At 64.6% G+C, this 12406-nt stretch overlaps 2 protein-coding genes across 7 annotated transcripts; both read left to right on the top strand.

Annotated features, from left to right (window-relative positions):
- Window positions 1-29: 29 nt before the first annotated feature.
- CYP4F22 (cytochrome P450 family 4 subfamily F member 22) lies at window positions 30-4966 on the top strand. Of its 2 annotated transcripts, XM_083815321.1 has the most exons (12): window positions 30-1139; window positions 1567-1711; window positions 2169-2222; window positions 2296-2423; window positions 2650-2777; window positions 2966-3233; window positions 3802-3868; window positions 3951-4080; window positions 4160-4293; window positions 4381-4445; window positions 4534-4616; window positions 4706-4966. In XM_083815321.1, the coding sequence occupies exons 1-12, from the start codon at window positions 969-971 to the stop codon at window positions 4881-4883; spliced, it is 1551 nt and encodes a 516-aa protein (XP_083671447.1). In that variant the 5' UTR covers window positions 30-968; the 3' UTR covers window positions 4884-4966. The 2 variants fall into 2 exon arrangements, with proteins under 2 accessions (XP_083671447.1, XP_083671448.1); XM_083815322.1 differs by lacking the exon at window positions 1567-1711 and having other exon boundaries at window positions 2169-2423.
- A 618-nt stretch (window positions 4967-5584) lies between these two features.
- On the top strand, window positions 5585-12333 carry MCOLN1 (mucolipin TRP cation channel 1). 5 transcript variants are annotated; one of them, XM_083815317.1, is made up of 14 exons: window positions 5585-5729; window positions 5837-6042; window positions 7122-7289; window positions 7383-7542; window positions 7717-7804; window positions 8449-8545; window positions 8656-8755; window positions 8855-8961; window positions 9215-9364; window positions 9518-9619; window positions 9924-10046; window positions 10327-10533; window positions 10654-10784; window positions 11133-12333. In XM_083815317.1, the coding sequence occupies exons 1-14, from the start codon at window positions 5714-5716 to the stop codon at window positions 11167-11169; spliced, it is 1692 nt and encodes a 563-aa protein (XP_083671443.1). In that variant the 5' UTR covers window positions 5585-5713; the 3' UTR covers window positions 11170-12333. The 5 variants fall into 5 exon arrangements, with proteins under 5 accessions (XP_083671443.1, XP_083671446.1, XP_083671442.1 ...); XM_083815320.1 differs by having other exon boundaries at window positions 5689-5729; window positions 7142-7289; XM_083815318.1 differs by lacking the exon at window positions 5585-5729 and adding an exon at window positions 6558-6811 and having other exon boundaries at window positions 5906-6042; window positions 7142-7289.
- The last annotated feature ends 73 nt before the right edge of the window (window positions 12334-12406 follow it).

Genomic DNA, 12406 nt, shown 5'->3' with positions numbered 1-12406 from the left:
AAGGCGGCGTGCACGTGCATGGGGTGGAGCCTCGGCAGGGGGTCTGCGCATGTGTGCATGCGATGCGTGTGCACACGTGCGTGTGTGTGCATGGGTGTGTCCACGGGGTGTGTGTACACGTGTGTGCACGCACATATGCATGCTCACGTGTGAGTGCACATGGAGAGTGCACGCATAACGTGTACACATGTATGCGTGCGCAGAGGTGTACGTGTTTGCACACGTGATTGCATGTGTGTGCATGTGTGTGCGCACTTATGTGTGCATGTGTGTGCACCAACTCCACAGCCCCATTCCCCCTCCCAGTTCCCCCACCTCCTGCACTACTGGTTAAACTGGGTCCCCGCCAGGGGGTGGGGCTAAAACCCTCCAGGTAGGAGCCTTGGGTGCCCCCCTCCCCGTGCCCAGCAGCCCCAGTACCCATGGGTGCCACGCTGAGGGTGCCCCAGCGCCCATGGGTGCGGTGGGAGCGTTGCGCCATGCTGTGGGTGGCCGGAGCACCCATGGGTGCGGTGGCAGGGTTGCAGCATGCTATGGGTGGCCCAGCACCCAGGACACGCTGCCAGCAGGCCTGTCAGGGCATGACGGTGCCACCGGGACGTGCCGGGGCATGACGCCACCAGGACGTGCACGGGGGGCACAATGCCACCAGGACACATGTGGGGGACAATGCCACCAGGGCACGTCACGGCATGAAGCCACCAGGACATGCGTGGCGGGGACAATGCCACCCGGACGTGTCAGGGGACAATGCCACCCGCACACACACGGTGGCACAGTGGCATCAGGACACATCAGGGGACAATGCCACCAGGAAACACCAAGCCACGATGATGACACTGGGACGCGCGCGGTGACACCCAGCTGCAGGGACACGTGACAATGCCGCGCTCTGTCCCCACCCCCAGCCCAACCTTCGCCCCGTCCCCGTTCCGGGTGCCAAAGTGCGTCCCCAACGAGTGGGGACCATGGTGGCCGCCTGGGTGCTGGGTCCCCTGGGTGCCCTGCTCCTCGCCCTGCTGCTGGGGTGGCTGCAGGGCGCGGTGGCTGCTGTCACCCGCTTCCGGGCTGCTTGTCACCACCTGCACCACTTCCCCCGGCCACCCTGGCGCAACTGGCTGCTGGGTCACACCGGCATGGTGAGGGGACACGGGGACGGGGCAGTGGCACCGGCGGGGGGACAGCTACGGCAGGGTGGTGGCACCCAGGAGGGGTTGCAGGGACAGGACGGTGGCACTTGGGGGGGGTAGCAGGAAGAAGGTGGTGGCACCCAGTGGTGACAGCAGGGAGAGTGCAGCGGGACTTAACAGGGACAGTGGGGACAGGGTGGTGGCTTTTGGGGTGGAAGCAGGGACAGGGTGGTGGCACTTGGGGTGATGGCAGGGACGGGGTTGTGGCACTTGGGGTGATTGCAGGGACAGGAGGGACAGAGAGGTTGCACCTGGGGGTGACAGCAAGTACAGGGTGGTGACACCAGTAGGGGGACAGCAGGGACAGGACAGTGGCTTTTGGGGGTGATAGCAGGGAGATAGCTGTCCGTGAGCCCCGCGGTGCCCCGTGGCGCAGGGGAAGAACACGGAGGAAGGACTGCAGGACGTGGACCAGCTGGTGGCACGTTACCGCCATGGCTGCCTCTGGTGGGTGTCACCATGGCTGCCCGTCCTCCGCCTCTTCCACCCCGACACCCTCCGCCCTGTGCTCCTGGCCTCAGGTAGCCCACAATGGGGGACACTGGGGGGGGGGGGGGGGGGAGCGGGGGTCACCGACCTGTCCCTGAGGGTCCCCAGGGCCACCCAGAGGTGTTACCTGCAGGTGGCCCGGCTGTGCCGTCCCCTGGTGGCCACCAACCTGTCCTCGAGGGTCCCCAGAGCCACCCAAAAGTGTCACCCATGGCTGATTCGGTGACCCAGCTATGCCCAGGCACCCGTGGTGGCCACCAACTTGTCCCCAAGGGTCCCCATTCAAAATTGTCACCGTGGCCAGCCTGTTGGCCTGGTTGTGCCCAAATACCCATCCTGTGGTGGCTACACCCACCCTGGGGGTGCACAAGAGGGGGGGATCCCCGCTCCTTAGGAATTCCAAGACCCTTGCAAGCCCCCATGGGACCTGGTGCCACCCCCCCATGCCACCCCTCACCACTGGACGTCCCACGTTCCCCTCTCTTGCAGCCTTCATTGCTCCCAAGGACAAACTCTTCTACGGCTTCCTCAAGCCCTGGCTGGGTGAGTAGGGGCCCTGGGACAGGGGGGCAGCACCCATGGGTGCCCCACAGATGGAACAGGGTGCCTCGCGCAGGGGACGGGCTGCTGCTGAGCCACGGGGACAAATGGGCCCGGCACCGGCGCCTGCTGACACCCGCCTTCCACTTCGACATCCTCAAGTCCTACGTGAGCATCTTCAACAGCAGCACCCACATCATGCACGTGAGCACGGACCCCCGGCACCCTGACCTGCACCCACACCCCCGTTCCTGACCTGGATCCTCACCCAGACCCTGGTTCCTGACCCAAATCTGCACCCAGACCCTGGTTCCTCACCCAGATCCTCACCCAGATCCCGGTTCCTGACCCTTCACCTCACCCGGCCCCTGGCTCCTGACCCCATCCCACACCCGCACCCCCACCCCTGACCGTCACCCACTGCCCGCAGGCCAAGTGGCGGGCGGCGGCGGAGGCGGCGGGGGGCGCGGTAGAGCTGAACGTGCTGGAGCATCTCAGCCTCCTTACCCTCGACAGCCTCCAGAAGTGCATCTTCAGCCACGACAGCCGCTGCCAGGAGTGAGTGTGGCCCCGTCCCCACGCCAAGGGCCCCCGTGTCCCCATCACATCCCTCCCTGGACACCCATCAGGGCCGCCCCTTGCTCCAGCTCTGTCCCCAGCTGGGTGCCACCACCCTGGCACTGTCCCTTTGGTGTTCCCCCAAAAACAGTGGTGGCTGTCCCCAGCGGTCCCCTGTTGTCACACAGGCAGCCCAGCGAGTACATCAAAGCCATCCTGGAGCTCAGCACCTTGGTGGTGCGGCGCCATCACCGGCTGCTCCATCACCCGTCGTGGCTCTACCGCCTCTCGGCCGACGGGCGCCGCTTCGCCCGCGCCTGCGCCACCGTGCACAACTTCACCGCCAACGTGGTGCAGCGCCGGCGCCAAGCCCTCAACCGCCTTGGCCACCAGGCCTGGCTGGAGAGCCACCAGGGAAGGAGCATGGACTTCATCGACCTCCTGCTGCTCACAAAGGTTTGGGATGGGAATGGGGACGGTGGGGTCATGGGGAGGGTTGGGCGTAGCGTGGTGTCCACAGGGGAATGGTTGCGACCAAGAGGTGGTGGCCAAGAGAGTGGTGGAGGCCATGGGGAGGGTTGGTGGTAGGATGGTGGCCACAGGGAGATGGTGGAGGCCAAGAGAATGGCGGTGGCCAAGGAGCTGGTGGTGACCAGTAGGATGGTGGTAGCCATGGGGAAGATTGGCCATGTGGTGGTAGCCACAGCAGGACAGCGGTGGCCAAGGGGATCGTGGTGGCCCTGGGAAGGGTTGGCAGCTATAGGGGGACGGTGGTGGCCATGCGAAAGGTTGGCCACAGGGTGGTGGCAGTGGCCCATGGGATGGCAGTGGCCAAGGGGCCAGTGACAGCCACAGACTGTTGGCATGAGGACTGTGGTGACCACGAGGACAGTGGTGGCCATGTGAAGGACTGGCCATATTCTTGTGGCCATGGGGTGACACCGGTGGCCATGGGGGCAAAGGGGAGGGCTGGCAGGCCCGGTGGCCACAGGGAGACCCTCAGGCTCCACGCTCACCCTTGCAGGACGAGGACGGCAACACCCTGTCGGACGAGGACATCTCGGCCGAGGCTGACACCTTCATGTTCGAGGGTGAGGGAGGCCGCAGGTTGCCATCGGAGAGGGGACACGGGGACACTCTCATGTCCCCTCACCCCCTCCTCATCCCCAACAGGGCACGACACGACGGCCAGCGGCCTGGCATGGCTGCTCTACAACCTGGCCCACCACCCCGACTACCAGGAGCGGTGCCGCCAGGAGGCCTGCGAGCTCCTCAAGGGCAGGGACGTGGTGGAGGTCGAGTGGTGAGAGACCCCCCCGCTGTCATCGTCCCCTTGGCCACCCGGCTCAGGGACCCCGGTGCCACTGTCCTTCACCCCCCAGGGAGGACCTGTCCTGCCTGCCCTTCACCACCATGTGCATCAAGGAGAGCCTCCGCCTGCACCCCCCGGTCACTGCCGTGTCCCGGCGCTGCACCGAGGACATCACCCTGCGTGACGGGCGCGTCATCCCCAAGGGTAGGCCATGAGGTGTCCCCAGCGTCCCCAGCATCCCCATCCCTCCGGTCCCTGGTCCGTAAGGCGGCCCCGTGTCCATTCCACCAGGGGTCATCTGCCTGATGAGCATCTACGGGACCCACCACAACCCCGACATCTGGCCCGAGCCCCAGGTACAGCCACCGCTGGCACGTCTGTGGGACAGCGGGACGTCCCCGTCACCAGTGTCCCCACGGCATGCCAGCGTCCTTGTCACCCCAGGTCTACAACCCGCTGCGGTTCAGCCCAGAGAACAGCCAGGGACGGTCCCCGCTGGCCTTCATCCCCTTCTCCGCCGGGCCCAGGTAAGCCACGGTGGGGACGCGGCTGTCCCCGTGTGCCACCCGCCACCTGGGTGCCCAGCCCACGGTGACCCCGGGGGACACGGTGGCAGGAACTGCATCGGGCAGAGCTTCGCCATGGCCGAGCTGCGCGTGGTGGCAGCGCTGACGCTGGCGCGCTTCGCCGTGAGGCCGGACGAGGGGAGGCCGGTGCGCCGCAAGACCGAGCTCATCCTCCGCGCCGAGGACGGCCTCTGGCTGCGGCTGGAGCCTCTGCCGGAGGAGGCCTGAGGAACGGGGAGGTGGGGACACGGGGACAACCCAGGTGGTGGCCGTCCGGCCTGAGCAGCGAATAAACGGTGGCACGGCGGGGACGGTGGCGTGGTGGTGACGTGGGGTTGGGGTGAGGGACGTGTTGTGTGGGTCACAGGGATGTCCCCTGGGGCACGGGACGCCGTCCTCCGTGGGCACGTCCCCCTGTGCCAGGTGTCACTTCGTGGCACGGACGTGTCCCCTTGGGCCACATGCTCCTGTCCTGGCAGGGACATGTCCCCAGTGCCACGTGTCACCTCCTGGCACCGACAAGTCCCCCAGTGCCACAAGTTCCTGTCCTGGCAGGGACGCGTCCCCAGAGCCTTCTGTCACCTCCTGGCAGGGCCGTGCCCCCTGGCAGGGACACATCCTGGTGCCACGTGCCCCGTCCCCAGCCTGTCCCCGACGTGTCCCCAGCGTGGATATGCGCAGGGTGCAGGGGTCAAGGCCAGGTCAGAGGTCACCTTAGGGGTCACCCAGCGGGCAAGGGTCAGGGGGCGGAGCAGAGGCAGCCCTTCCTTCCCACAATGCCCCGCGCCACCGGCGAGCGTAGCAACGGGTGGGCGGGGCTACGGCGCCCATAGCAACGGCGGGCCGGCTGCGGCGCGCTTAGCGACGGGTGGGCGGGGCCACGGGGCGCGTAGCAACGGGTGGGCGGGGCCAATGTGCGCTTAGCAACGGGTGGGCGGGGCCGCGGCGCCCTTAGCGACGGGTGGGCGGGGCCGCGGCGAGCACAGCGGCGGCAGGTCGGGGCCGCCGACTTCCGGTCACGTGAGGCGGGGCGGCTGAAGCCGCGGTGCGGCGGCGCCATGGCGGCCCCGTCTGGTGAGCGGGGAGCGGGGCCGGGGGGTGGGAGCTGGGAGCGGTGATGCTGGCGGGGCCCCCCCGCTCCCGGCCGCGGCCCCGGCCCGTTACCGGCCCCTTCCCCGCAGAGACCGAGCGGCTGCTGAGCCGCGGGCCCGGTTACGGCGCGACGGAGGCCCCGGTGGCGGCGGCGGGGGAGGAGGAGGAGGAGGAGGAGCTGCGGCGCCGCCTCAAGTACTTCTTCATGAGCCCGTGCGACAAGTACCGGGCCCGGGGCAGGCGGCCCGTGAAGCTGGGGCTGCAGCTGGCCAAGATCCTGCTGGTCACGGTCCAGGTGAGGGGGCACCGGGGGTGGACACCGGGAGGGGGGGCGCGGGGACACCGGGGAGGGGCAGCACCGGGGCTTGGGGACACCGGGGGAGGGACCCTGGGGGGCGGTGGGTATGGGGACAGTGGGGGGGGGATGTGGGGACGGGGAGGGGGGCTGGGGATGGCAGGAAGGGGACACTGGGGACGGGAGGGTTGGGACCAGCAGCAGGGGGCTGGGGGGCTCTGGGCCACGGGGACACCGAGGAGGGGGCTGTAGGGGACACGGTGGCACCGTGGGGACGCAGGGAAGGGGGTGCTTCGGAGATGAGCACAGCCCCAAGCGTTGGGCGAGGGGACACGGGGGGGGCTCTGGGCATGGAGGGGACCCCAAAAGGTGGGCGGTGGGCGTGGGGACATAGGAGGAGACACCCGGGGAGGCATGGGGACATTGTAGGGGGTTCCGGGGCTTTTGGGGGGCTGGATACCCCTGGAGGAGCTTGGAGGTTGGAAGGGGGGGGTGACTTGTTTGGGGACACCCAGGGTTCCCCACAAAAGAGGAACAGAGAGGAAGGTGCAGTGGCGCGGACTCTTTGGACGGATAAAAAAAAAAAGGCCAACGCTGCCAAGCTGCGGTCACAAGGCTTGGAGGAAGCAGCCGCCGTGTGACCCGCTCCTTTTGCGGGGTCGCGGCGTCACCCAGAGCCACCCGAGGCCTTCCCCTGCTCCTCGTGCCACCGAGCGGCCTCTCGTGTTGATAAACACGGTTGTAATTAGCTTTTCTTGATGAACACAAGGTAATTACCAGGGTGGGGGAAGGTTTGGGGCGCGCAGGCAGGGAAAATGCCGATGGAAGATCTCTTTCCCCTCTGCCACCGTGTTTTTTAGGGTTTTTGGCACGTGTGGGTACCTGTAGAGCACTGGTTTTGGGGAAATCAGGTGGAGATGTGGGACAGGGAGCTGGCCCTTGTCCCCTTGCGGACCCCAAGCGTAGGGTGATGGCATTTTCCTTCCTGTGAGCGCGCTGGGGTGGAGTGGCTGTGTTTCAGATCCGTTTTATGGAGCTGCCGGGGCAGGGGTTTGATCCCGGTCCCCTGTGTCCGTCAGCTCATCCTCTTCGGGCTCAGCAACCAGATGGTGGTGACGTTCAAGGAGGAGAACACCGTCGCCTTCAAGCACCTCTTCTTGAAGGACTACGTGGACGGCGCCGACGACTCCTACGCCGTCTACACCCAGCGCGACCTCTACGACCACGTGTTTTACACCGTGGAGAAGGTGAGAGCCGCGCCTGGATGGGGCTGGGGGCGCGGGGGGGGCACAGAGGTGCTCGGGGACGTGTCCATCCCCTGAGGGCGTCTCCTTCGCCAGTACCTGGCCATTCCCAACGAGACCATCGGCCGCTACGCCTACGTGCGAGGGGAGAGCAGAGGGAACCAGTCGGCCCTCATGCTGTGCCAGCAGTACTACCGCAAAGGGCGCATCGACCCCGCCAATGACACCTTCAACATCGACCCCAAGATTGTCACCGGTGGGTGGTGGGGATGGCGAGGCCCAGCTCAGCCGTCCCGCAGCCCCCGCTGGGTCCCAGGGGGGCTTGGGGGCTGCTGGGGTGGTTTTTTGCTCCATGCGCTGGATTTGAGAGGGACCGAGGGGTCTTCTGGGGTCTTCGGGCTTCCCTGAAGGTGCTTCTCCCTCCCTGCAGACTGCCTGGGAGTGGACCCTGAGGACACGCATCCTCTGCCCCCAGAGCTGGACCGCAGCTACAAGAACTTCACCCTCAAATTCCACAAGTAATCGCCGTTACCTTCCCCGCGGTGTTTGAGTGCCGGGGACATCCCCGGTGCAGGGAATTCCTCGTGCTTCATGGGTTCCAGGCTCGCTGCCGGGATGGAAAAGCACCCGGTTGTTTTAAAAACGGTCACGAGACAGAAAGAAATTCACCCTTGAGCTGAGGGAGATGTGAAACTGGGGTGGTTGCACAAGAGGCAGCTGCTTTCTGGCTCCGTTGGCTGCGGAGCTGGCCCCGAGGCACCTCTTCAGTCCCGCAACACCGGCAGCGAGGGTTGGTTTCCCTCCCAGAAACTCCCCCAGCCTTTGGAGCTGTTTTGGTGGCCCGGAGGCAGGTTTTCAACACCACCAAGTCCTTGCCCTGGCCCCGCTTCCCCGTTTTGTGCCAGGGTTGGTGCCAGGCGGAGGGACACCAGGGCTGGTGCTGAGAGATGTGGCGCAGCTCACCCTGGAAGTAAAATTCACCGATGCTGCGGCTGTGCTTTGGTCCTCCAAAGCTGGAAATGCCTTCTTTATGCTCCTGAAGAAGTTATTCCCCCAGTGGGACGGCTCTTTGCCTCAGTGCTGGGTTTTGGGCTTGGCATGGGGCTCTGTGCCCTCCAGGACAAGCCCCAGGAGGGACACTAACGCCCGTCCCCTCCCTTAGGCTCATCAATGTCACCATCCAGTTCAAGCTGAAGGCCATCAACATCCAGACCATCATCAACAACGAGATCCCGGACTGCTACACCTTCACCATCACCGTGAGTGCTCGGCACGGCGACCGGGGCTGGTGGCGGGCACGGAGGGGTGGGTGCAGGCCACGGTGCGAGGAGCTGCCGGTTCCACGAGCGGTCCCCCCCCCCTCTCCCAGATCACGTTTGACAACAAGGCGCACAGCGGCCGGGTGAAAATCCGCCTCGACAACCGGGCTGACATCAAGGAGTGCAAAGATCCCAGCATCTTCGGCAGGGGTAGGAGCTGCGTTGGCCGGGACAGAGGTGGCGTCGGTCCCCGGCACGCCGCCATCCCGGTGCCCCCCTCGCTGACGAGAGCCGCCGCGTGTCCTGCAGGTGACAACTCCTTTCGGCTCTTCTTCGACGTCATCGTGATCCTCGTCTGCTCGCTCTCCTTCATCCTCTGCGCTCGCTCCATCATCCGGGGCCTGATGCTGCAGCACGTGAGTGATGGGACAGCAGGAAGCAGCGCTAACCGTAGCTGCCGTCCCCTGTGTAAGCCGTAGGGGTGGCTGGAGCTGCCACCAAGATGTTTTCTCAACAAAAAAAAGGATGTTTTTTCAAAAACAGGGTGTCTTAAAGACACCCTGCTTGCGCGGGAATGTTCAAACAAAGCCACAGCTCCCGCCTGGGTGCTGAGAAGTGGGCAAACCACGGCGCGGCGCCTTGAGGATCCAGTTTCTCCTCCCCACGCAGGAATTCAGCTGGTTCTTCCGGCGCCGCTACAACCAGAGCGTGTGCCTGTCGGACCGCATGGAGTTCCTCAACGGCTGGTACATCCTGCTCGTCATCAGCGACGTCCTCACCGTGCTGGGAACCATCATGAAGATCGGCATCGAGTCCAAGGTAGGGGGACACCGGGGGGTGAAGATGGTAACAAAGGGACAGGCAGGGTCCTTTCTTGCTGCTGTCCCAACTTGTGGCCGGCGCTGGGGGCTGTTAGGACCGCGGGAAGGGCACAGGTCACGGCTCAGGCCCGTGCCACCTCCGTCCCTGCAGAACTTTGCCAGCTACGACGTCTGCAGCATCCTCCTGGGCACCTCCACGCTGCTGGTCTGGGTCGGAGTCATTCGCTACCTCACCTTCTTCCAGAAGTACAACGTGAGTGGCTCTGGGGAGATGGCCTGTGACCCGAGGGGACAATTTTCAGGGCTGACCCTGAGCACAGAGGCACTCGGTGGGGCTGGGGCCCATCCTGTGGCTGCTGCGTGTGTCCCCGGGCTCCTTTTTTTGCTCTGCTGGACGCCTCGGAATCGCAGAGTGCTTGAACCCCAGTCCTCGCTGCTACCCTTGTGGGAATTGTCCCCGCTAGCCCAACTCATGGGTGTCCCCTTCCCCTCCTGTCAGACTTCTGACGTCCTCCAGAGAGGGCAGAGTTTAGTCCCTGTGCGTTTTCCACCCCCAGATTCTCATCGTGACGCTGCGGGTGGCCCTCCCGAACGTCATCCGCTTCTGCTGCTGCGTGGCCGTCATCTACCTGGGCTACTGCTTCTGCGGGTGGATCGTGCTGGGACCGTACCACGTCAAGGTGCTGCTCCGGGCTCCTCCGAGATGGGCTTGGGTGGGCTTCATCTGCCTCTGGGGGCTGCTCCCACCCTGGGGCGAGTCCCTGCCCTGATTTAGGGGGAGATTAGCACGGGGCTGGGTTAAACGAGGCACCCGATGGAGCAGCAGCGTTGGGGTGGCTCGTGGGGCGTTGAGCACCTGTGGCTGTGTTTTTCTGGGGAGATTTCAGGCTGATAGTGGAGGGGACAGGGTGACGAGGTGGCTTGACGTGTCTGGCAGCTCTTTGTCCCTTCCTGCCCCAGTTCCGCTCCCTCTCCATGGTGTCCGAGTGCCTCTTCTCCCTCATCAACGGGGACGACATGTTTGTCACCTTCGCCGAGATGCAGCAGAACAGCTACCTGGTGTGGCTCTTCAGCCAGATCTACCTGTACACCTTCATCAGCCTCTTCATCTACATGGTCCTCAGCCTCTTCATCGCCCTCATCACCGGCTCCTACGAGACCATAAAGGTGAGACCGAACCCAGCTGCTGGAGCAAAGCTTCCAGGCTTTTTTTTTGGGTGGCTGTGATGGGGCAGGGAGCCAACACTGAGGCCGGAGGGGTTCATCTCCACTGTCCCATCCCTGCAGCACCAGTGCGAGGGCGAAACGCCCGTGTCCCAGCTCCACGCCTACATCGCTGAATGCAAGGACAGCCCCAAGTCGGGCAAGTACCGCCGCGACAGCGCCTCGTCCTGCTCTGTCTTCTGCTGCTGTGAACGGTGAGCACGGGGGGCTCTGCAGCTCCTGCCCTGCCCCAAGCCCTCCGACGTGCTGGGAGAGGAGGATTTTAGAGCTTGCTTTCTGCTGGTTCCGTGGCCGGTGTCACAAGGGTTGTGATTTCCAGCCTCGTTGGGCTGCCCCGAGCTGTGTCTCGGTGCCCCAAAATGTCCTTAGGGGACCCCTCAATGGGTTTATGGCCAGTGTTCCTTCCCCAGTGCCCATCATTAACCTCGTGGCTCTGTTTGCCACTTCTTTATAGGGTGTCAGGGCATCCCTTTTGCTGCAGCTGTCTCTATTTGAAGCTTTCTTCTCCAAATTAATCCGATTTTACCCCCATTAACCCGCAGGGCTCCTCTGCAGGACAACACGATGCTGGTGAACTGAGGGAGGATCCCAGGGACTCGCAGCACTTTGTGCTCCTACCGGCCACGAGCCCTTTTATTTATTTTACCGTCTGCTTTTACCGACTCGGGGTTCGACACCAGCCCCAGAGGAGCAGGGATCAACGGCACCCGTGTGCCCTGCACTGACACGGACACCCTACAGGTGACAAGGAGACCAGATGGATGCTCATCCCGTTTTATTTTTGGCAGACACCGTGCCTCTGTGCTCCCAATCCCGAACTAGAGCCCGGCAGCGACTCGGGCTCGGTTGTAGCCCCTCAGCTGTAATTCAGGGGCTCAGCCCGGAGCCCTGCAGCCTCTTGGGCTGCATCAAGAACTTGCCTGAGGCTTCGTCCTGAAGCCCTGCAGCCCCTGGGCTGTGTTGTGGACTTCTCCCCCCTCTCGGCACCAAGCCCAGCTGCCCCTTGGCCACGTCTGGGACAAGCCTTGGGCTTTGTCCCAGAACCCCACAGCCCTTTGGCTGCGCTGGGGGACTTGGTCCTCATCCTAGAGCCCAGCTTCCCTTTGCCTGCGTAAGGGACATCTCTGGGGGTTTGTCCCCAAGCCCCACAGCGAGGCATTTGTCACTGAGCCCTGCAGCCCCTTGGTGACACTGGGGATGTGTCCATGTTCTTAGTCCTGAGGCCTGCAGACCCTCAGCAACATCAGCCTCTTGTTTGGGGCTGCATCATGGAGCCCAGCATCACTTTGTCCCCCTTAGGGACTTATCCCTTTCCTCACCTCCAGTCCTACCATCCCTTAACCATTCTGGGGCCCTGTTCAGGCCCGGAGGGCCCCAGGAGTCCCCCCTTGCACCTCTGCCCCACTCCAACGGGTGGGACAAGAGCTGCACGGTGTCCCTGTGCCCCAGCTGACGGCTGCCTTGTTTCCCTCGGGCTGGGGTTTTGGCACTCGGAGCTTGTTTACGCAGCGCCGGACGGGTCAAGGGCAGGTTTTGTAAGCGGTCGAGCAGCTGCTCCCCACTGGAGCGGGGCCAGGGGCTGCTGGCTCCAGGCACGGCTTGAAAAAGGCCAAATTCATCCCAAATCGCGGCCTGGTGGCGATGGCAGCGGGCGATGCTGGTCCTAACGCCGCTCGCGTTCGTGCCCCGAGTTGTGGCTGGCTTCGGGGCGCCACAGCGGGAGAATAAAAGCACCCAGGGAGAGCAGCGCCTCTGTGCTCTGTGGGGCCCTGCCCCGGCACCCATGGGTGCCCTGCGCCATGGGGAGGGCGTGGGG

The sequence above is a fragment of the Anser anser genome (assembly GCF_964211835.1).
Source record: "Anser anser genome assembly, chromosome: 38".
In the NCBI taxonomy this organism is placed as follows: Eukaryota; Metazoa; Chordata; class Aves; order Anseriformes; family Anatidae; genus Anser; species Anser anser.
The sequence above is the reverse complement of the archived record's forward strand: the minus strand, read 5'-3'. Positions and strand labels throughout refer to the sequence as shown.

Excerpts from the sequence above, each read along its gene's own strand:
- CYP4F22 (XM_083815321.1), top strand. The coding sequence starts at position 969 with ATGGTGGCCGCCTGGGTGCTGGGTCCCCTGGGTGCCCTGCTCCTCGCC. Across the intron at positions 2,778-2,965 it reads CACGACAGCCGCTGCCAGGA|GCAGCCCAGCGAGTACATCA; the intron begins GTGAGTGTGGCC and ends GTTGTCACACAG. Across the intron at positions 4,081-4,159 it reads GACGTGGTGGAGGTCGAGTG|GGAGGACCTGTCCTGCCTGC; the intron begins GTGAGAGACCCC and ends TTCACCCCCCAG.
- MCOLN1 (XM_083815316.1), top strand. The coding sequence starts at position 5,773 with ATGCTGGCGGGGCCCCCCCGCTCCCGGCCGCGGCCCCGGCCCGTTACC. Across the intron at positions 6,043-7,121 it reads TCCTGCTGGTCACGGTCCAG|CTCATCCTCTTCGGGCTCAG; the intron begins GTGAGGGGGCAC and ends TGTGTCCGTCAG. Across the intron at positions 7,290-7,382 it reads TGTTTTACACCGTGGAGAAG|TACCTGGCCATTCCCAACGA; the intron begins GTGAGAGCCGCG and ends CTCCTTCGCCAG.